Source organism: Hemitrygon akajei, chromosome 8 (assembly GCF_048418815.1).
Source record: "Hemitrygon akajei chromosome 8, sHemAka1.3, whole genome shotgun sequence".
NCBI classification, from domain to species: Eukaryota; Metazoa; Chordata; class Chondrichthyes; order Myliobatiformes; family Dasyatidae; genus Hemitrygon; species Hemitrygon akajei.
This window is the reverse complement of record NC_133131.1, coordinates 16,562,041-16,584,631: the sequence shown is the minus strand read 5'-3', so window position 1 is coordinate 16,584,631 and position 22,591 is coordinate 16,562,041. Positions and strand designations below refer to the sequence as shown.

The 22,591-nt window shown below is 39.9% G+C and overlaps 1 protein-coding gene across 2 annotated transcripts in view; it reads right to left on the bottom strand.

The window, feature by feature from the left end:
• Positions 1–718: 718 nt before the first annotated feature.
• heatr6 (HEAT repeat containing 6) overlaps positions 719–22,591 on the bottom strand; it is a 72,495-nt gene continuing 50,622 nt past the window's right edge. The window contains exons 15-21 of one of the 2 annotated variants that reach the window (XR_012099893.1): positions 22,445–22,579; positions 18,457–18,579; positions 16,620–16,744; positions 15,281–15,377; positions 13,109–13,313; positions 9,475–10,868; positions 719–1,436 (exon numbers count right to left, since the gene is read on the bottom strand). Coding sequence is in view for 1 of the 2 variants with exons in the window: in XM_073053339.1 (XP_072909440.1) it covers positions 10,309–10,868; positions 13,109–13,313; positions 15,281–15,377; positions 16,620–16,744; positions 18,457–18,579; positions 22,445–22,579 (1,245 nt within the window). In the remaining variant the exon portion in view is untranslated. Of the gene's footprint in view, positions 1,437–6,492; positions 10,869–13,108; positions 13,314–15,280; positions 15,378–16,619; positions 16,745–18,456; positions 18,580–22,444; positions 22,580–22,591 lie in introns of those variants that run through there. The other variant, XM_073053339.1, reaches the window with a different exon arrangement.

The window sequence follows — 22,591 nt, the reverse complement described above, 5'->3', positions numbered from 1 at the left end:
TGACTTTTTATCTTTTTTCTCTACCCTGTACAGTCTATTTCATTTTTGTCTGCCTGACGTGCACTTTGTATGTGTCCTAATTTGTTGCATTTTCTGTTCTTTTAAATGTGAGTTGTGCTTCAGTTAGGAGCCGTTTTTGAATGCTTTCTTGTAAGTTTCCACAAACTAAATGATCTCTCAGTGTATCATTAAGCCCATCAATCGAACTGACAATGCTCAGAGAACCTCAATTCAGCCACATACACTGAAATGGACTTCTCTTCCTTTCGATTCCACTTATGAAAGCTAAAATATTCTGCAATCAACAATGGTTTCAGTTCTAAATGTTCCTGCTTTACTTTCATGATACCAGCAAAGCTCACTTCCAATGGTTTTGTTGGAGCAGTCAAACATCTAAGCAAACTGTATGCCTTTAAATCCAAAGCCCTCAGCAAAATCGGCTATTTCATTTGCTTCAAAATACTGCTCAATTTGCTCTGTATACCTTTTATCTGTTGTGTAATGGAACTGGTTTATCTTCCCGATATAACCAGTCATTTCTGCTTTTTTAATGATTATCGACCGGTACTCACTGTTTATGAACCCACAAATTCTTCCGTTTTTTGCCTTTTTAAAAAAAAACTTGATCATTTCTGCACGTACTGCACTGCATTTTTTAAACTCTACAGTTTCTTGCTATGCTTTTATTAAAACATCTCCCTCTGCTTCAACAGGTAGGTAGTCACTTCAGGTTAATTTTAAAAATACCTCATCACCACGGTTACGTTTTGTAACTCTAAAAGATAAAATTAATTGAAAGGAAAACAAAGGAGTTCAAAATGTGAGTCTAACTCCGTGCTTACTTTAAGCGAGGCACACATGTATCACGTGGTAGTGTCATGATTATGCAATTCACATACTCTTACATATAACCCACAGTGCATTACATAAACAACAAAGAATGCTTAATCAAACAATACATTTCTAGTATTTCTCAAATATTAAATACCCAACAACAATTACGGGGATAACATTTCCAAGCCTGACTCTGGACAAGTGATACAGTCTCGCTTTTCACAACATTTTACACTCCTCTGTTTGTCATCACATTCCCTGACTGCCCCCATTAACCTATCGACCAGATGACTTTCACAAATTATCCTTGAGGCAAGTTAAAACTAATTTGTTTTTTCTCCTGCCGGTATTGTGGGTCTTGGACTTGAAACATTAACTGTTTATCCTTCCACTCATTCTGTCTGACTAGCTGAGTATTTTCAGCTTTTTCTGTTCTTGGGGCTTGAACATGGTGTCTCCAAGCATTCCAGTTACAGTGCAGTTAGGTACACAGTCCAATGTTGTCCAGTAATACTTGTCAAACCTGAAGAAAGTTCAGCGTTTTTTTGTGTGTGAAGTTCTTTTTGAATCGTTTTTGAAATCACTTTGGATCAGCAACATCTCTGAAACAAAATCAATTCTCCAACAAGTCAGTAGTCTTACAAAAGTGACAACACCACATTAACCAAAGACTTTTTGCAAGCACAGCAGGCTTTGCAGATAAGTATTGCGTCTGTGTTTACTGCTGTAAACACTCCGACCTCAGTGCAGAAAATGGTGCAAACAGCAATAAATTCCCAAACTTCAACATTATTGATCTGTTAGTTTGAACAGATCTCAACTATCTCTGAGCAGCAACAAGAAAACAAGATATTTTTCTTTTCTCTAGACGAGCTCTCCAAATATTGAACAATCAAAAGATAGATGACATACTTGCTTCCTTTATGGAATTCAGAGCTGTTGTATTTCACCCTCCTTGGCTCATGGATAGGGCCAATAAGAATCCTCGTTATGATCTCCAGGTATTGACCTGGCTGATTGTCCATCTTTCTTCCTGTAGCCTCATCAAGAGATCAGTAAATAGATAAACTCCACACCACTGCAATGGCATGGAGCTATCCTGGCAAACACTGTTTAATTTAGTTTAAATTTGTAGTTTAACTTAGGACCGGTGGAGAAGATAACCAACTAGTAATTCCTGTCCCTGATCACTGTCCAAACATTGCTACTAAAATTTACACCGGGGATACAGGATAAGAGAATAAACTTCTCTAGTGTGATGCAATTAGCCTCATATGATCTTGCTTCCCATTGAAGAAGTCATTTCAGCAGGAGATTGCAGATGACCTCATAGCCATTCTGCAAGAATCAACGCCTTTATGAAAGGAGGAAGAAAATTAGCTACAAGACCAGAAAAGCAATTGAAAAATAATTAATCATTCAATATTGTACAGGTCCTTCAGGGTTACAGCAGGGTTCCAGCCCTGAGGACTGTCCGTAACCCTAACATTGCGTAAATCAGAATTGTAGATACAAACTGAGTTCCCACAGAGCAGAAGATGTTTGCAGAGATGGGGTGTCCCAACAAATGGAGTCTGAATAAGCATTTTAAATCTTGTTTTGCCATACTTAACAATAACACTGATACTAACAAATTTAATCCAGGCTTAAATCAGGTTAAAATACCTATCAAAGCATTTATTGCAGACAAGGCTTTATATGCAATTGATGGTTTTAAAAAGGGATTTGTTGCTGGCCTGAACGGCAAGTCTCTAGGTAAGGTTCATGAAATGGACATCAAAACATATTACTTAGAGTGTATACTACTTGGGTTCAGTGTGGCAAAATTCCAGCAGGACAGTCACCTGCAGCAGTCAGATGTTTTCTCAAACGCTCGTTTGTATTTACAGGCCATACATATTCGACCTGTGATGGCCGGTGTAGCAAGAATACTGAGCTAGCTTCAATATTGGCAGCCATAACACTGTTCCACAGTCTGATACATATCTTACAGAGGGAACATTTGGAATGTAAATCCTTAATTCCACTAAGAACAACAGCCAGCTCTTCCTATTGCACTTCTAAGACTGTAAGACATAGGAACAGAATTAAGCCATTCAGCCGATCAAGTCTGCTCTGCCATTTGATCATTGTTGACTTATTTCCCCTCTCAACCCTGTTCTCCTTCCTACTCCCATAACCTTTGACTCCCTTTCTAGTTAAGAACCCATCAACCTCTGCTTTAAATATACCCAATAACTTGGCCTCCACAGCCATCTGTGGCAATGAATTCCACAGATTCACCACTCTCTGCCTAAAGAAAGTCTTACTCACCTCTGTACTAAAGGGACATCTTTCTATGCTGAGGCTGTATCCTCTGGTCCTGAACTCTCCCACTATTGGAAACACCCTTTCCACTTTCACCTTGTCTCAGCCTTTCAATATTTGGTAGTTTTCAATGAGATCCTTCTCTTACTTCTAAACTCCAGTGAGTACAGGCCCAGTGCCATCAAACATACCTTATACATAAACCCTTTTGCACCTGGGTTATTCACATAAACCTCCACTGGACCCTCTCCAATGGCAGCACAATACTCCAAATAAATACCTGAAGATCAACATGTTTGGAATTCACTTCTTCAAAATACTGCATGTTTGATAGTAATCCTGCTGTTGTACTGGACTTAGGCAAGACATGTGGTGTCTTGTGTGCATGTTGGTTCTCAATACTCAAGGAAGAATATCCATACCTGGAATAGGTCCAGCATAGACTCTCCAGATTTCAGGAGGAGAAACTGAGGAAGTTGGCCAAGGCACACTTGAGTTTAGACAATGCTGTTCTTCATTGCAAGGGGTTTGGTGTAAAAAGAAATGGAAAACTGGTGCAATATTGCAGACGCCTTGCCTGGAATACTACAATAGTCTTGTTTTCCATTTATAAAGAATAATATTCTTGCAAGGAAGGCAGTGCAAAGGATAAGGTGCCACAGTAGCGCAGCGGTTACTGTGATGCTATTACAACTCCGGGTGTTTGGAGTTCGGAGGTCAATTCTGGTGCTGCCTGTAAGATGTTTGCATGTTCTCCCCATGAACCATGTGGGTTTCCTCCGAGTGTAAATTGTCCTGTGATAATGCTAGTGTTAAATTGGTGGGTTGCTGAGCGATGCAGCTTGTTGGATTGGAAGGGCCTATTCCGCATTGTATTTATAAATAAATAATTTTTTTCCCCTCAGGTGACTACTAGAATGAAATGGTGAGTGGGCCAGACTGTGCATCAACTAATCTTATTTAGTGGAGCAACATGGCTGAAGGATTAAGTATAATACTTAATCTTGATTCAATGTGCTTAGAAACCTACCTCTGGAATAAAGTTGGTCTGAGGGTCCACCTAGTGGCATAAGAGGGAAAAGCAACTTAGAAATCCCATTTCAAACCCCCAGTCCAGACCGTTGTTGCACTGCAAATGAACCATTTCTATTCTATTAACATTGTATTTTTTCCAATGTGTCATTGCTTAACTGTATGAAAAGTTCAGAAACAAGGAAACCGTAGGTGATTGTATATTCTATCATAGCCAAGGGAAGACAGAGAAACCACAGTTTTAATCTACTGCGACCTGGTTAGAAGATGAAAAAGAACTAAATTATTCTCGATTCAGAGACCCTGAACATCGAATCGTCACAAAAATCTTTACAGTGGCACCGCAGAGATCAGTGATTAAATTTGTGGTGTGTCACCCATCAGACCTGGAAGATCCCGAGCCTCTGCAGATGAGATATTGTTAGGCAAGATCATAGCCAAGAACTATAACTAACTATATTAGTCCTGGGCTGTGGAGAATTGGAAAGAGGCTAATCTTATTTACCTACTTATAACAATCCATCGGGTTAAAGCTGGCTCCAAGCAGAGTAATCCCATCAATTGCATTATATCTCTCCTTATTTGTCTTAACCCCTACAACTTATTCTCCTACATGTCCTTCAATCTCCCTTTTTGATTCTATTTAGCCACAAAGGAGTAATTTAACACCACCAGTACATTCCAACATCCAAGGTCAGGATCAGACCTGTGTTGTTGGAACTGTGAGGCAGCAGCACCATCTGCTACACCACCTTACTGCCCAACAGTTCCCTTTTCCTGCCCATTATCCTAGCTCATCACATCAGGTTTATTTACTGTCACTGACACATGTTGTGAAAAATGTTGTTTTGTAGCAATTTTGTGAAATTAGCAGCACTTGTCACAAATCCATTCCCCCATTACAATTCGGAATATGGTGTATACTGTACTGTGCAAAAGTCTTAGGCACATTAAGTTCTGTAAAGTGAAGATGCTTTCAAATTAAGTTTCTAAACATCAAAAAAATACTATAAAGAGCAGTAAATCAAATCAATATTTGTTGTGACCACCCTTTTCCTTTAAAACTGCATCAATTGGCTAACATGAGAGGGGCATAGTTTTAAGGCGCTTGGAAAGAGGTACCGAGGGGATGTCAGGGGTAAGTTTTCACAGATATTGGTAGGTGCGTGGAATGTACTGCTGGCGGATACAATAGGGTCTTTTAAGAGCTTACATGCTTAGAAAAATGGAGGGCTATGTGTTAAGGAAATTCTAGGCAGTCTCTAGAGTAGGTTATATGGTCGGCACAACATCGTGGGCTGAAGGGCCTGTAATGTGCTGTACATTTCTATGTTCTATGTTCAATTCTCTAAGGTACAATGCCATGTAGTTTGATAAGAAAATTGGCTGGCAGGTTATTCCAAGCATCTTGGAGAACTTGCCGCAGTTCTGCAGACTTTGGCTGTCTCGCTTGCTTCTGTCTCTCCAGGTAATCCCAGTCAGCCTCGATGACGTGGAGATCAGGGCTCTGTGATGGCCATTCCATCTGAAATCACACAAAAACTCCAGGGTGCCTAAGACTTTTGCACAGTAATGTTCATAAAACCAGCTAGTACTGGTTATACCTTCTCTGGCTCCAATTGATCAACGTGTGACTATCGTGAAAAAAGCCTTTTCTTACGGAAACAGAAAGGTTATATGACAATGTGGTTATTTAAAAATTCAGCATCTACAGTCCGGTGTGTCCAAATTCAAAAGTGTGAATCCTATATCAGAAATAGAAATAACCATCTGTTTAACTGTCCTTTATATAAAAATAATGGCAGATAGCAGGTTAGAACAGTTTAGATTCACTTCAAGTTTCTTTCTTCCCTTAATCATTTTTGCCATTGCTCATTTCAGTAGTTCAATGCTTGCCAACATTTTCATTTGGAAAGTAAAGAAATTATTGATGATGTTTGGAATTCCTTTTAATTTTGATAAATTAATAAGGAAAACTATTACTTCAATGTAAGTACTAATCTTATTTAATTAGTTACATAAATATAAAATTAAATTGAAAAGTGTCTGAGGCATTACATTACGGCATAAACAGAATGCAAATAAGACAATGTAGAGCAATGTAAAATTCTGCCAGAAGATCGAGGAAATTATTTCCAAGTATTGAACTGAATTTGGGCAAATTATCAAAGTGCATGCATTAACATCTGGACAGGTTTGAACCTACAGATATTTCAGTGCAATAAATTAGATGGCTTGCGATCTCTTTTTGAAAGAGCATTCATGGCTTGGCAATCCTACTTGAAAACCATGGAAATCACTGAATCTTTAAACCAATGCTAAAAAGATTTTCATTTATATTACATTCTCAGAATAGTCCAAAAGCACCTTGCAGCCAAACTATTTAACAAGTATGTTCAATGTTGTACCTGACAAAAAGCAGAAATCAAAATTGCAAATAGGAAGGATTAGCAAACTGCAAATATAATGATGGCAGGTGTGTCACTGGTGTTATTTGAGGGATAAATATTAGGCAAAGACTTCCAAGGCTCATTAATATTACAAGTAACATATAAATTGCATAGAGTAAGTACACAATTAGAGGTCTGCCCACATGCAAATTACATATGCTGCTGCAAGTACGAAAGCACAGAAATACCATTGTGCTTCAGGTAATAATCATGTTATTTGAAAAACCACAAAATGGCGGTGATGTTAATTCATACTGCGGTCATTATTAGGATTCCTGCTGTTATGTTTACCAACGAACAACTTCCATACATCTTTTCCCACACAAGGAGTTCAAGTACCATACAATTAAGAAACAATTTGAGAAAGCAAATAGTGAAAGGTTGTTTCCACTACTTTATAGATTGGACCAGATTCATCATTAGCTTGAAGGAAAATAGAGAGAAAATTCCATCTATCCTTCCCTCCCTAAATGACACATACAGGATGAGTAGATCATAATATTTAAAAGGTTTCCAGTTAATTTTCAACAAGGAAGTATCTGTGAATCCTTGGACACGTATTATGGGCCTTTCTTGATGTGACTTCTGAAGTTCATGTATCCCTACACAATCTCCCCCTCAACACAGAGCTTTAATAAATCGGTTGGTAGCTGTGCAAATTTTTTCAGCAAATCTCAAAATTTTAGGTTTCAAAGGATAAGGGGTGGGGCGTAGTGGGAATGGCATTGCACTGGATCAGAATAATTTAAGTTGATCTTGGAGATTATTTGTATAAAATTACTATATTATTGTTTGAGTATTGAATACAGTAGTTTTATATATAGTACTAGAAATAGTGAAGCAGAAATTTTATCTGAAGGTGGGTAAGTGATTATAGTGGTCCATCTGGTGACTAAGTCAGCAGATTCAAACCTGGTCAGGGTACCATGCTTTGGATCTTCCTTAACTTGGTAGGCGACTGCCAGACCTTTACATGGTGCACAGCCACTTTTGGAGCAAACTTTTGACATTGGGAACAGTTTTGAATAAGGAAGCTTGTTTACTTGACAATACCTCTGCAAAATACCTTAGAAAACCTTTACATTTTTAAAATATGCAATAACAAATGGTGCAGCAATAAGTAGTTTTGAAATTACAAATTGAGAATTTTTTTCATTCCTTCAATTCAATTAAAGTGCCGATAATATAAATAAAATAACTGGCTCAATGGCATGCAATTGTTTAGCTAAAAACAGGTTTGTATTAGGAATTCTTCGATTGGACTGTTAGGTTGCTGAAGGGAGAAGGCTGAGGGATGACCTTTTCAAGCTTTATAAGATCATGAAGGACACAGGTAATGCAGACAGTCGTAGTCTACTTCCCAGGGAATTCTAAAACTAGAGGGCATTCATTTAATATGAAAAGGGAGAAGTTTAAAAGGGACCCAAACTGTAAGATAGTCACATAGAGAATGTAGGTAAAGTGGATTCTGGTTAATTGGGCCATCAGTTAATCAGACCAGCCGTTTAATTGGGACAGAAGACTGTTTCTGAACAGTTTCTAACCAATGTTAGATATGTGTACTTGTGTGGTCCTTAGACAGTATACCATGCTTAGTGCAAACAGTTTTTAAATTCAGTTAGTTGTGTGTATTTGTGTTCAAAGAGTAGTAATTTTTGTCACCGATAGTTGGTGAAAATAAGCAAAAAGACATTCAGAACCCTTTTGCTCACTGCGGTTTCAGCTTTCAGGTTTGGAAATGCCAGAAACGGCCAAGAATGAAATGAAACAGTTTCACTACTTCAACAAGTTAAGATGCAGAATTTGAAGGTATCGACAATCATCTTGAATGTTACAATGAAAATGAAGATTTGCAGGATGCAATCATCAAAAGGATTGTATGAAGGCAGTCCATATCTACACTAAGTAAGTGCCTGCACTGATTTTTGTTCATTTATAGTCCAAAAAAAAAACATGACAGTGTACACTGAATTAATTCCTCTGTCACTAACTATTAGGAACACAGTTTTATAGTACTGTAGTACTATTCGTAGTGTTCTCATTTGTTCTGTGTTTCATTTAAATACATAGTTTGTCAGTCAGTTAAATGGTAGTTTGTCTTTTGTAATACCTTTTTAAGTATTTCCATGAAACTTTAGCTAATTGGAGCAGCTGCATAATTGGTCCAAAACGCACTGGCCCTGTAGTCCCAATTAACCTGAATCCGGTATATATAGAACAAACTGCCAGAGGTAGTGGAAGAGATGGATAACAATTACAACATTTATAAGGACATTTGGATATAAGTATATGAATATTGAAGATTTACAACAGGGATCCTGAGATCCACAGATCCCTTGCTTAATGGGACTGGTCCATTGCATAAAAATGGTTGGGAATCCCTGATTTATAAGGATTTGGGCCAAATGCAGACAAATGAGACAAGATCAAATAGGCTTGGTGGTCAGCATGAACAAGTTCTTACTAAATGCCTGTTCCCATACTGTATAACACAATGTCACAGCGGTACATCTGTGAAAATACAACTTTGTTTCACTGATGCCCTCTGTAGTCCCCAAGAACCTGTTTGAGCTGGGGCCGGGGACCGGATTAGTAGGTGAAATGTGTTTTCGTTGGTCTTACATTACAGGTTCCTAATATTGACCTCAGTCTGCAACCATGGAACTTGATCAGTGACCATTGGCAGGTCCAGTATCAACGAGGAAAACGTACAGCTACTGAGAACCCCACAAGCAGTACTTTGTGTGCACCTTCCAAAGAGCAAAAACACAAGGGAAGCTGTAAACTGGCTTCTGAATAGAAGCTTACAACAAACGTGGAAGGCATGGCTGAATGTGCTTTCAGTACTTACATGTAATTTGATAATTAATTATTCTCAGCTCCTTTCATCCAACTTTATGGGTTTTGAGCGACATCACACCGATCTCCGAATAGACAATGGCTCCAGCTATCTGTGGCACTGAAATGATGGTGTTGAAGGAGTGGGAGTAGAAGGGCTGTGTTGATCCAATAAGGGTGATAAAAACAAATAGAAATAGAAATGATAACTGACCCACAGCCGAACAGTAATGAGTACAGCTATTAGGTACATAATTAAAATATTCCATTCCACAGCACTGCCAGCCACCTACACTGAATACATTGTGGCACTTCAAAGGCTTTTTAGTTTATTCTGTACTCCGCCCACGTACAGCTTTCAAAACAAAATTGTCAAGGAGATGTTAGTGCTGATGAACATTGTCCTATCCCGGAGACCCTATGTAACATTATGCACACCCACGTCCAGTTAGGCAGTAAGTGAAGACTCCTCTGTTCTGTTTACAACTTAAGAAGTTACCAGGTAAAAGCATTGGTGAGACATCTTCAACTTTGCATGCCCAACTCTCACAATGAGATCAGCAGCAATTCCAAGATAGTTTCAGTGGGGGGCTGCACCCTTGAAATCTGGGTGGCAGGGGGCAGTGTGAGCGACTTCCTCTGGGAGATTCCGAACCCAAGGTAGTAATGAACTTTCATTCCAGTTACAAGCCAACACAATCCCAGAAATCTTAGAAGCTGGAAATGCCTACACCGTTGTACACCCCGTCCCACAAATATTAAATTAAATAGATAGCTGTTAAAATGATGCAAATTATTTCTGACATTAAAAAGGCAGAAGATGGTTATAGCCCTTAAAAATCATTCATCATGCATCAGTATTTTTTAGATCAGTCTGTGTTGCTTCCACGCAATGTTTTAAAATAACATCCAAGTATTTGACAACCATTTCTCTCTCATCAATAGACACCTCCTGAAGGCTGTTTATATTCTGAACAGCCTCCTGCAATATCCTGACCCGATCCTGTGGGTCGGACTGAGTCATTGTTTCATCAGCCTCCTCTCCCGACATCAGGAAGCGCTGAACAAAAGTTCGGATCAAGCTGCCCTTAGCCGACAGGGCTTCATGGATGCAAGGAAGGTCTTTGCCAGTGACGAGACGGAGGAGGTGAAGCAGTGTCTGACAGATCTGAGTCCGCAAACTGGCGCAGTATTTAAATTCCAGGAAGTCCTCAGTCTCCTCGCTCTTTTCCAGGGCCAGCACCAGTGCAGTCCAGATCTCACAGAACTGGTTACTGTCGCCATAGCATTCGCGGGTATCTGGGACTGAAAGTGCCATGGCCGACTTGATGCGCACTTTGAAGTTCTTGCAGGTTTTTACCACTGACGTCAAAGCACCAAATGCTTGTGGTGCCCAAGGAGCAGAGTCTGTAAAAATCAGCAACAATAACACATGAAAGTATTCCATCATGTTATACTTCATTTCAAGCATTAATCACAATCTCAAGTGACACTGAAAACCAGGCCTAATGTATTTTTAATTGAGGGACATGCTAAACAAAGTTGCAGCAAAGTGATTATACACTCGGTGGCCATTTCATTAGGTACACGCTCATTAATGCAAATATCTAATCAGCCAATCATGTGGCAGCAACTCAAGGCTAAAAACATGCAGACATGGTCAAAAGTTCAGTTGTTGTTCAGACCAAACATCAGAAAGGGAAGAAATGTGATCTAAGTGACCTTGACTGTTGGTGCCAGACGGGGTGGTTTTAGTATCTCAGAAACTACTGATTTCCTGGGATTTTCACACACAAAAGCTGAGAGTTTACAGAGAATACTGAAAAAATACATCCAGTAAGAAGCAGTTCTGTGGGCAAAAATGCCTTGTTAATGAGAGAGGTCAGAGGCAGATCAAACAGCATCTATGGAAATAGTCGATGTTTCCAGCCAAGACCCTTTCTCATGACTGAGATGGAAGGGGGAAGATGCCGGAATAAAAAAGGTGGAGGGAGAGGAAAGAGGCTAGCTGGAAGCTGATGGGTGAAGCCAGGTGGGTTCAAGAATGCCCAGACTGGTTCAAGCTGACAGGAAGGAGACAATAGCTCAAATAATCACACAATACAAAAGTGAATGCAGAAGGGCAACTCTGAATGAACAAAAGGTCAAACCTTGAAGTGGATGGGCTACAGCAGCAGAAGACCATGAACATACACGCAGTGGCCACTTTATTAGGTAAAGGAGGTAAATAATAAACTAGCCACTGTATATATCGATTTCTCCACATTCAAGGGGTTCCTGGTTCCAGTCACCTACCTGAAATAAACAGCACTAAGAGGAGGAGCGTAAAGAAAAGGTCCAGCAAACCATCTAAAAGCCTTTATTTTTAATAAGTGACCTTTGATACTAAGACAACCTTGCTCTTTATTCATATTCCACTGGCTACTTTAGCTGAAGAGAAGGGGAAGGAGAATTCCGTAAGCAATATACTGTAGCAGGTGAGTTTCAGCTGGAATCCCAGTGAAAGATCCAATAACCACAGCATGTCTTGCCACGGGCCAAAGCCTACATTATATTTATAAATGTACTTTAGAAGGAAAGAGCAAACACGAAGAGATTTGCAGATGCTGGAAATTCAAACAACAACACACACAAAATGCTGGTGGAACACAGCAGGCCAGGCAGCATCTATAGGGAGAAGCGCTGTTGACCCTTCGTCTCGGTCCGAAACGTCGACAGCGCTTCTCCCTATAGATGCTGCCTGGCCTGCTGTGTTCCACCAGCATTTTGTGTGTGTTGTTGTTTAGAAGGAAAGGATTTTTTAACAACACCACTAGATGGAGCAGCTCAATGCAGTACACTCCTAACATCTTTCAAACCTCTCCACACAACCAAATTCATTCAAGTGAATCAAAATCAAGTGACTGTTATGCAACACCTTTGATGCAAAAGATCCAGTCACATAATTTTGTAGAAAAGCAGGGGGTTTATTAAAGATATTCTGGCCAATATTTATCTCTCAATTAATGTAATTGAAACAGATTAACTGATCAATATTGCGCTGCCATTTGTGAGAGGTTCAATGCGAAAATTGGCTCCCACATTGTCTGCAATTAACTAGCCCAGCCTTCAAAAGTACTTAATTGGCTATAAAGCAATTCAGGATGTCATATAAGGGAGGTAGAAGGTATTAAACACTCAAGTCTTTCTGGCACTGCAAACAGAAAACATATATGCAAGTGCCTCTCTTCATACTGTGAGTTCAAGACCACTATATGGAAAAGATCACTTGGATTCCCAGTCAATTGTTATGAGGCTGGATGCAATTTCTGACAGGATGGTGCAAGACAGTTATAAATTTACAAAATGAAAAATTGTGTAAATTGTTAAAAGGTTAAAAAATGTACAATTTATTCATAAATGAGACTAGTCATATCTCTTTTTCAAAATACTTTGCACATGCACAATGGGCTGAATAGCTCAATTCTGTGCTATGTGAAGCTATTTATTATGCGACAATACCATTTGCTCCACAGGGCACCACTGACATTTACTCTTCCTGCAAGTAGCAAACCAAAGACTGGCAGGAAAGCCCACTGAAAATCACATCAAACGCTTCACAGCTATAAAGGTGAAGAGCTCCAAAGGTCAGCAAATGGAATACATACCGAGTGGAATAGCTGGGTTTTTGAACATATTTCCCAGTGCATAGCATGCATTCCATCGCACCTTCATGGTTGCCTCACTCTGAACAGTGCAGATTAAGGCTTGAATTGATTCTTCGATGCCTGGCTTGAACTGGGCCTTGGAAATTTGGTGGGGTTGCAGGAAGTGCAGCAGGTTTCCCAGAGCCCTCACTGCATTGCTCTTTACCTAGATCATAAAAACAGAATGATGTTCAGCATGAAGGAAGATCAGAGTTTTCTTTAAACATTTCAAAATTCTAAATGTCATTTCACATACATCGCACTTCAGCAATAATCTGAATACAAGAGATTCTGTGGGTGCTGGAAATCCAGAGTAACACACACAGAATGCTGGAGGAACTCAGTAGCTTAGGCAGTGTCTATGGAGAGGGTTAAACAGATATTTTTGGCTGAAACTCTTTATCTGGGAATAGGCTTTAGATTTATTTCATCTTTCCATAAATAGTTTCAGTTTTCATAAAATATGAATATATAGCAGGGCTATGAGGATTAGGAAAATTAGGAAGGAACAATCTGCTAGAGTAAGTAGTAGACTCAAGTCCAACAATTTCAACATTTTAAAGTCATTTGAACAGGTACATGTTAGGAAAGGTTTAAAAGGATATGGGACAAACAAAGGCAAATGGGACTAGATCAGTTAGGTGAGCTTGTCAGCATAGAAGAGGTGGGCTGAAGGGCCAATTTTCTGTGCAGTGTAGTTCTAAGACAACCAGCATTACCAAATCAAATCAAAACCAGGCATGGAGCAATATAGTACTTTGAGTCTTGTACTTAGCGAGATCCTGAGCAAAATCATTCACAGAGAAAATACACGGATAGAAAACTTCAAGCTCAGTTTATTGTCATTCAACTGCACACATGTATAACGTTCCTCCAGACCAAGGTGCACAAGACAGTGCATATAGCTCACACATATAATACATAAATTAATATTACCATAAATTAACAAATAATAAGGTGCACGTTAAAAAGTAAACAGTATAACACTCCTGGCATTTCATACGTGATGAGACCTGGGTGGTGACAGGGAGTTCAGTAGTCTTACGGCCTGGGGAAGTAAGTTGTTTCCAGCCCTAACAGTTCTTGGCCTAATGCTACGGAACTACCTGCCTATGGTAGGGTGTCAAAATGATTGTTGGACTGATGGGAGGGATCATGGTCAATGCTAAGGTCCCTCCCTGTGTAAGCAGTGATCCTGATAAATATCTCTAATGGGCAGAAGAGAGACCCCAGTTATCTTTTCAGCAGACTTCACAATCCTTTGTAGGGACACGCAGTCAGATACCTTGCAATTCCAGAATCAGTGATGCAGCCAGGCAAGACACTCTGAATTGTGCTCCTGTAAAAAACCGTTAAAATGGTGGGATGGGGGCGGGTAACCTCAATATCCTCAGAAACTGGACACGCTGCTGTGCTTTCTTGACCAAGAGGTGATGTTTGGGGACCAGGTGAGATAGTGGACAATCGCAGACAAATGGGACCAGCTCAGATCGACATCTTAGTTAACATGGACAGAATGGGTAGAAGAGCCTGTTTTCATGCTGTATAACACTATGACTCTATTTTGATTATATTACAATGGATTTTTTTTCACTCATGCTTTAATACTTTGATAATTGATGCTGCCTGACCTACTGAATGCTTCCAGTATTTCTGTTTCATTTCAAATTTCTATTGCTTGCAAATTTTCAATTTTCACTTATTATGATAAGTCTTGTTTCTGAAAAGGCACTAAATCCCTTTAAGAATGCACTGTGTAATGATCTGTCTGTTCAGACAGATTAGCCAGGGTATCTAGTAAATATGCAACATGCTCCACGATTTGGAGCTAAAATGGGAAATTACATAACAGTTTCAGATTATTTTGCATCAGTAACAATAAGAATGACATCAATTGTTTAATCTCTGAGTACACTGATAAATCAATGTTAATAGACCACTGGCAGATTGCCAGTGGCATTGATCATTGTTAGCTGGTGGCTGTACAATTTTATAATAACAGAGAAGCTTTTAACACTGCAAAATGTGAAGTGAAAATCACAGTAAGTGCACACCATACACAAGATTACTACTGAGAGGGTCATACAGACAGACATAAAGCAAACACCCCTAGAATAAAATGTTACTGTGAACCTTGTCTTTATCATGGGATGCATGAGTTGCCGATTTCAACATCTTAAGAAGCAGAACATCTGAGAGTTCCTCTTGGAAATCTCGACCCATGGACTCCCTGAGAAAGAACAAAATGACATAAGGAAATAAACCTGGAGACACTTATGTTCCAAATTATTCAGAAAAACGTTCACAAGATAAAGTCTTACGGGAGCTATACGACCCATGAACTACTTGGTTTTCCATTTGTACTTTAATTTTTCTTAAGGCAAGCAAACCTTCATTATATGTCATTGGCAGAATCTAGCATTGTACAGCACAGAAACAGGCCCTTTGGGCCACTGACAAACAAATACCCATCTACACTTATCAGGTTTCAATCTTTGCACTTGGGACTTAACTAAATGTAATTTTGAGGACTTGAGAAAATCCACAAGCAAGGTAATAACAGGCCACTAGACCATAAGACATCAGGGCAGAATTAGGCCTTCCACCCATTGAATCTGCTCTGCCATTCAATGATGGCTGATTTATTATCCCTCTCAACCCCATTCTCCTCTCTTCACCCATAACCTCTGAAGCCTTTATTAATAAAGAACCTATCAACCTCCACTTTAAATATATCCAATAACTTTACCTCAAAAGTCACCTTGTAGCAATAAATTCCGCATATTCACTACTATCTGGCTAAAGAAATTTTTCCTCATCTCAGTTCTAAGTGACCTTCTATATAATCTGAGGGTGGGCCCATGGATCCCAGACTCTTCACACCCACTCTATCTAGACCTCCCAGGGCCTGTTATTAAAATTAAAAGCTTTTGCCCTCCCATCTCCGGTTCTCCATTCTCATTTGAAGTCAGTACTCACTATTGGCAATAAATGGCAGGGTGACATGTGATTTATTCCATGAATAAATATATAAAAATAATCACAATGGACCCTCCACTGTACGAGTGTAGAATGTCTAACATTCTTGGCTGGTGAACAGCAGACATTCCAGTGCAATTATTTTTATTTATTCATTCATTAAACCTCACACTTATTGACTATCATTAATTGCCGCTGAACTGTTGAGGCAGTTAAAAATTAAACATGTTGGCAGTCTGAATTTGTGATACATCTTCCATTCAACGTCCCTTCTTGAGCATGTGACCTAGCTTCCACCTTCATGCATTGCTCAGCAAACTCACAATACAGGGCATTGTTGGTAACCACCCACTTATGTAGCATGGTAACAATTGCCAACCTCGCACAATGACAGTAAACTGCATTCTGGCAGGGCTCTATTTTCAACCATCATTAATTCACGCAAGCTTTGTACATTGAAGGAAAGCATGCAGGGGCAACAATGGATACGTACATGTTAGCGATCAAGGTGTCAGTGAGATTGGCCAGCGACCAGGCTGCCTTGGTACGAACATTTAAGGACTTGTCATCCAAGGATGTCAAAATGGCATTTGCAGTGTCAGCAACAAACATCACATCCTGTTTCATGAAATAAGTTAAAATTTAGTTTTGATAATGAAAATAAGGTATTAGTTTCTTTCACTTACATCTTTAATGAACTGAACTTAAAGTATGAAAGTCAATCCACAGCTGATGGGCCATATCGTGTCCAATTCAATCAATCAGTTGCATTTGTCTCCACAATTTTCCAATAGTTCTGTTTAACATTTATGACTTTAGGAATAAATCAGCTTAAGGATTTGGAGTTTTTAATCTGGATATTCCGTAAGGTAGAGCAGAGCATAGGTATTGACCAACGTCTCAAGCCTTAGGAATCTTGGTATAATGTAAAAGGGCCAATGCTAAGTACAATCAGACCTTCAGCACAGTCCACCAGTGCTACGTGGATAGGCGGAATGGGAAGCTTGATGTGCCGGCAGACCTTCATCTCAGCTCTGATATCCACATCTCAATGCAGAGGAACAGAGGTCTTGAGGCGAGCTGAGCCATGAAGACGTTACACAGCCAAAGGGAATTCTGTTCAATCCAATGGTGCCTTGCCAGCGTTAGCATGGTGCAGTAAAGCTCCAGATATTCTGCCCTACTTTCAAAACACAGTGATGACCTTTTAGCTTTCGACAGCATTAAACAGAACACTCCTGTTCCAGAGTGCTGCTTGCTGTGTGCAAATTCACTGCCACATTTACTACAGTATAACAAGATTAAATTCCATTAGATGTGAATGGTTTTGTGACAACTTAAGCTGCAAACAATAGAGTATAACTAGAATCCTTTTTGCTCCATTAACTCATATCCATTATGACATGAGTTGAGTTATTAACAATGCATTAGAAACAAGAAAGATAGGAAATGGTATTTATATTTTCACAGGGTGAGTTTTTGGCATTTATTATATCTATTCTAAAGCGTAGTAGCGTATGTATCATACAGCAAAACAGTTTATTACTCACAGAAAGGTCGAAAAGAAATTGCCACAAAGAATATGCATTGAAGCACATCATTATGCAGTATTTGGAGCTGATTATCCTCAGTTATCCTCAGACTAGCAGTTATTTTATGCAGAATTCTTATCACGTTCCTACACCTCTTCTTTTAACTTGATGTGCACTGTAAGTTTTTCATTTTCAATCTCTGACCCAGATTCTGGCCGTTTCCCTTCCCCTTTCCCAGTAGGAAAGGGTACTATTAGGATGAATTAGGCTACTATAAGGATGAATTGGGTGTTACACTAGCGTAGCAGTTAGCATGACACTATACAACTCCAACCTCCTCTGTAAGAATGTTAGTACGTCCTCTGTAAGAACGTAAGTATGTCCTTCCCACGTGTACAAGGGTTTCCTCAGGGTGCTCTGGTTCCCTCCCACAGTCCAAAGATGTACCAGATGGTAAGTTAAATGGTCACTGTAAATTGTCCCGTGATTAGACTACGGTTAAATCAGTGGGTTGCTGGGCGGTGTGTCTCAGTGGGCCAGAAGGGGCTGTTCCGCACTGTATCTCAAAATAAATATATAATTAATCAATAAATTATCTCTATTTACAACATCTACAGCTTTAATTCTCATGTCTCATGGATTCACATGAAATATCAACTATCAGGAAATATACATGTTTCTACAGCAATCAGTGCTCTTAATCACCCACCTTTCCGCCCTGCAACATCTGAAGAAAGAGGAACATTCAACAATGAACATTCACAACTCTACAGGATTAACTGTACAGGATTCACTGACCTGTCGGAGCGAGGGGAAGAGGATGTAAACACCCAATGCTCGCACAGCAGCCGCCTTGACCAAGGGATGTTCACTGTGATTCAGTCCAAGCAGCAGAGTGATGCATAAGATCTGCTTTTCATTCTGACAAAGCAATTTAATTAGAGAAAAAGTTGGAACTTGGAGTTTAGCAATATGCTCCATTATGTAGACCTACTCATTTGGAAGTCCAACAACAATCAGTAATCACCAGGATTAATTTTCTCATGTATCAATTTTCTAACAGTTTTTCCTTGAGGATACTGGATTATGAATCATAGAGTCATAGTAAAATGACAAGTAGGCACCCTACCTTATTATCTCTTCCCCCAGTAGTTGGTCCACAGCCTTCTACACCTAAGCAATTCAAGTGCTTGTTCAAACACTTCTTATACGCTGTGAGTCCTCTTCAACCACTCTATCAAACAGCACATTTCAGCTACCTGCCACTCTCTGGGTGAAGAATATCTACCTTGCATTCTATTTAAATCTCTTCCCCCTTATCTTAAACCTGTGCCCTCTACCTTTATCTACCTCTGACTTGGGGAAAGGTCTCCTGCAGTCTACCCCGTTTACACACTTATAATTTTAATTACCTGAATGATGTCCAGTCCTAACCTTCCCTGCTCCAGAGAGATCTGATCTACCCTCTCTAGTCTCTGCTCATAACTGAACTGTTCCATCCCAGGAAACATCCTGGTGAATTTTCAAAGTTCAAAGTATATTTATTATCAAAGTACATATGTCGCCAACTACAAACCTGAGATCTATATTCTTGCGAGGATTCACAGTAAATACAAGAAACATGACAGAATCAATGTAAGATTGCCCCCAACAGGATAGACAACCAATGTGCCAAAGACAACTGACTGTGCAAATACAAAAAGGGAAAAAATACTAATAAAAATAATAAGCAATAAATTTCAAGAACCTGAGATGACAAATCCTTGAAAGTGAGTTGCTAGGTTGTGGGAACAGTTCAGTGTTGGGGTGAGTGAGGTCATCCCCTGATGGTTGGGAATTAATAACTGCTCCTGAACCTGGTGGTGTGGCCCTTGAGACAGCTGCATCTTCTTCCTGATGACAGCAGAGAGATGAAAGCAGTGGGGGTCCTTTTCCTGCGTCACTGCTCCATGTAGATGTACTCAATAGTGGGGAGGGATTTACTTTTTGATCGACGTGGCTGCATCCAGTACTTTCTGTAGGCTTTTCCAGGCAAGGGCATTGGTATTTCCATAACAGGCAGTGATGCAACCAGTCTATATACTCTGGACTACACATCGAAAGAAGTTTGTCAAGGTTTTAGATGACATCCTGAATGCTTGCAAACTCCTAAGGAAGCAGAGCTCCTGCCAAGCTTTCTTCGCAATGACACTTACATGCTGGGTCCAGGACAGATCCTCTGAAATGATAACACTGAGGAATTTAAAGTTGTTGACCCTCTCCACCTCTGATCCCCTGATGAGGACTGGTTCGTGAACCTCTGGTTTCCTCCTCCTGAAGTCAATAATCAGCTCCTTGGTCTTGTTGACATTGAGTGAGAGGTTGTTGTTATGGAACCATTCAACCAGATTTTCAGTCTCCCTCCTATATACTGATTTGCCACCATCTTTGATTTAGCCTACGACAGTGGTGTTGTCAGCAAACTTTAATGTGGCATTGGAGCTGTACTTAGCCTCACAGTATTAAGTATAAAGCGAGTAGAGCAGGGGGCTAAGAACACAGTTCTGAGGTGCACCTGTGCCGATGGAGACTCTGGAGGAGATGTTGTTGCCAATCTGAACTGATTGGGGTTTACAAGTGAGGAAATGGAGGATCCAGTTGCTCAAAGAGGCATTGAGGCCTACATCTCAGAGCTTATTGATTAGCCTTCATGGGATGATAGTACTGAATGCGGAGCTGTAGTCAATGAAGAGCATCATAATGTGTGCATCTTTGTTTGTTGTCCAGATGTTCCAGGGTTGAGTGAAGAACCAATGAAATGGCATCTGCTGTTGACCTGTTGTGATGCCAGGCAAACTGGAGTGGATCAAAGTCAAGAAGGAGCTGATATGTTTCATCACCAACCTTTCAAATCACTTCATCACAGTGGATGTAACTGCTACTGAACGATAGTCATTGAGGCAGGTTACCACATTCTTCTTAGAATTCTCCTCTTCTCCTGCTCCCGCTCTGATGCCATCACATCCTTCCTATACCTTAGTGAACAGACCTGCATGCAGTACTCCTGAGGTGTGAATAAGGTTTACTAAAATTGTAGCATAAGCATCCTACTTCTGTGTTTGATGCCCCAACTAATGAAGTCCTGTATCCCATTTGTCTTCCTAGTCATGTTACTATCTGTGTTGCCACATTCAAGGATCCTGGAATTATACTCCAAGGTCCCTCAGTTCCCTAATACTACCCAAGACCCTACCACTCATGGTGTATGTACTAGCTAGTTTAGTTCTGCTACCTCACATTTGCCTGGAGTAAACTCCATCTGTTATTTTCAGCCCATTTTACTAACATATATCTCTTTGTCACCTAAGACTACCTTTCACATTATTAACAATTCCACCAATCTTCCTGTTATCCTTCAACTTGCAGCTCATACTTTCCACATTCATATCCATATAACGCACATACATACGCAGCAAGGTCCCCAGCGTCAATCGTTGTGGGACACCACTAGGCATTGGCATCCAGTTGCAAAGATCTCTATCTCATATTGTCAAGACGATTTTGGATCCATTTTGCCAACTTGCCCTGGATCCCATCGTTTGAATCAGTCTCTTTCACAGGACCTTGTCAAAGGACTCACTAATGTCCACATAAACCACTTCTCTAGCTCCATCTTCATCGCTTCACTTTGCTACCTCAACTTGGCCGGACAAGATCTGCCCTTGACAAAGCCACAATGGGCATCCCTGATTAGCCCCTTCCTTTCCCTGTGATCATTAATCCTCTATATTGGAATATTTTTCAATATTTTGCCAACCACTGACATTAGGCACTGACTACAGTTTGCTGGGCTTTTTTTTCTGCTGCCTTTCCTGAAAAGGGAGGCTAAGTCTGTTTTCCTCCAGTCATTTGGTATTGCATCCACATTTAGCGAAGATTTAGGAGATTCCAGCAATCTCTTCCCTTGCCCCTTGTAGCAGCCTGGGATAAATTCCATCCATTGCTGAAAATGTATCTACCTGCTAAGGAAAAGAAAAACTCCTCTTTGACCCCCTTCCCTTGTCAACTCAGTCTAAGCACTTTCCAAATCTCACTAGTATGTCTTATGCTTGGGTAGAGTAGCTACTGAACTCCTTGCTAAATGGTCATCCTACAACAAGGTATCTCAACGAAAGGCACAGAAGTACAGGAAACCTGTACTTCCCTGTAAAAATCACTACAGAACAACCAGGAATACACATCCCATATTTCCTCTTATTAGTCCACAGGTACATTGGCCAGCTTTACTGTTTCTAACACTGCATTGCAAATCTGGTCAGCAAAATAGACAAGAATAAAATTGCTAGATCCATGAAATTTGCTGTAAAGGTACTTTAAGTGCAATACTAATTATGTATTCACTTCAGTTTGCTGCCAAAGTGGCCTTGGTGTTTTCCTTGTATGGAATTTGCTGATCTTGGGGTTATCTAAGGATGTTATCATAATCCCTCCTTTTCCTTTACCCTACAAGTCTCTCTCTCCTACACTGCAGACAGGATAGTCACTTAATGGCTAACATCCTTCCCTCAAGCAACAACACCAAAAGAAAATAGTTCATTCGTTTCTTTTTCTTTGTGGAGTTGTTTCCGGTGTACAATAGCACGTGCGTTAATCTATTTAACAAATATCATGAAACCAAATAACATTTTGAAGAATCTGTCAACACATTAAAATACAACATACAGAATGTTAAGAAGGAAGCACAGCAAAACTTTACCACAGAATAAAAGAATGCCAAAATACAGCAAGGTTTATCAACTATTCTTACAGGCAGACTACTAAAAGCTTCTGGTAAAATTGAGGAAATCGCATCACAGGTGCTGGTCTGGAGTGTGGAATGCTCATCATTTTGTAACGCCCTTGGCAAAGGACCACTCAACATCCTGGACCAAAAGGTCACGACCTGCAATAAGAG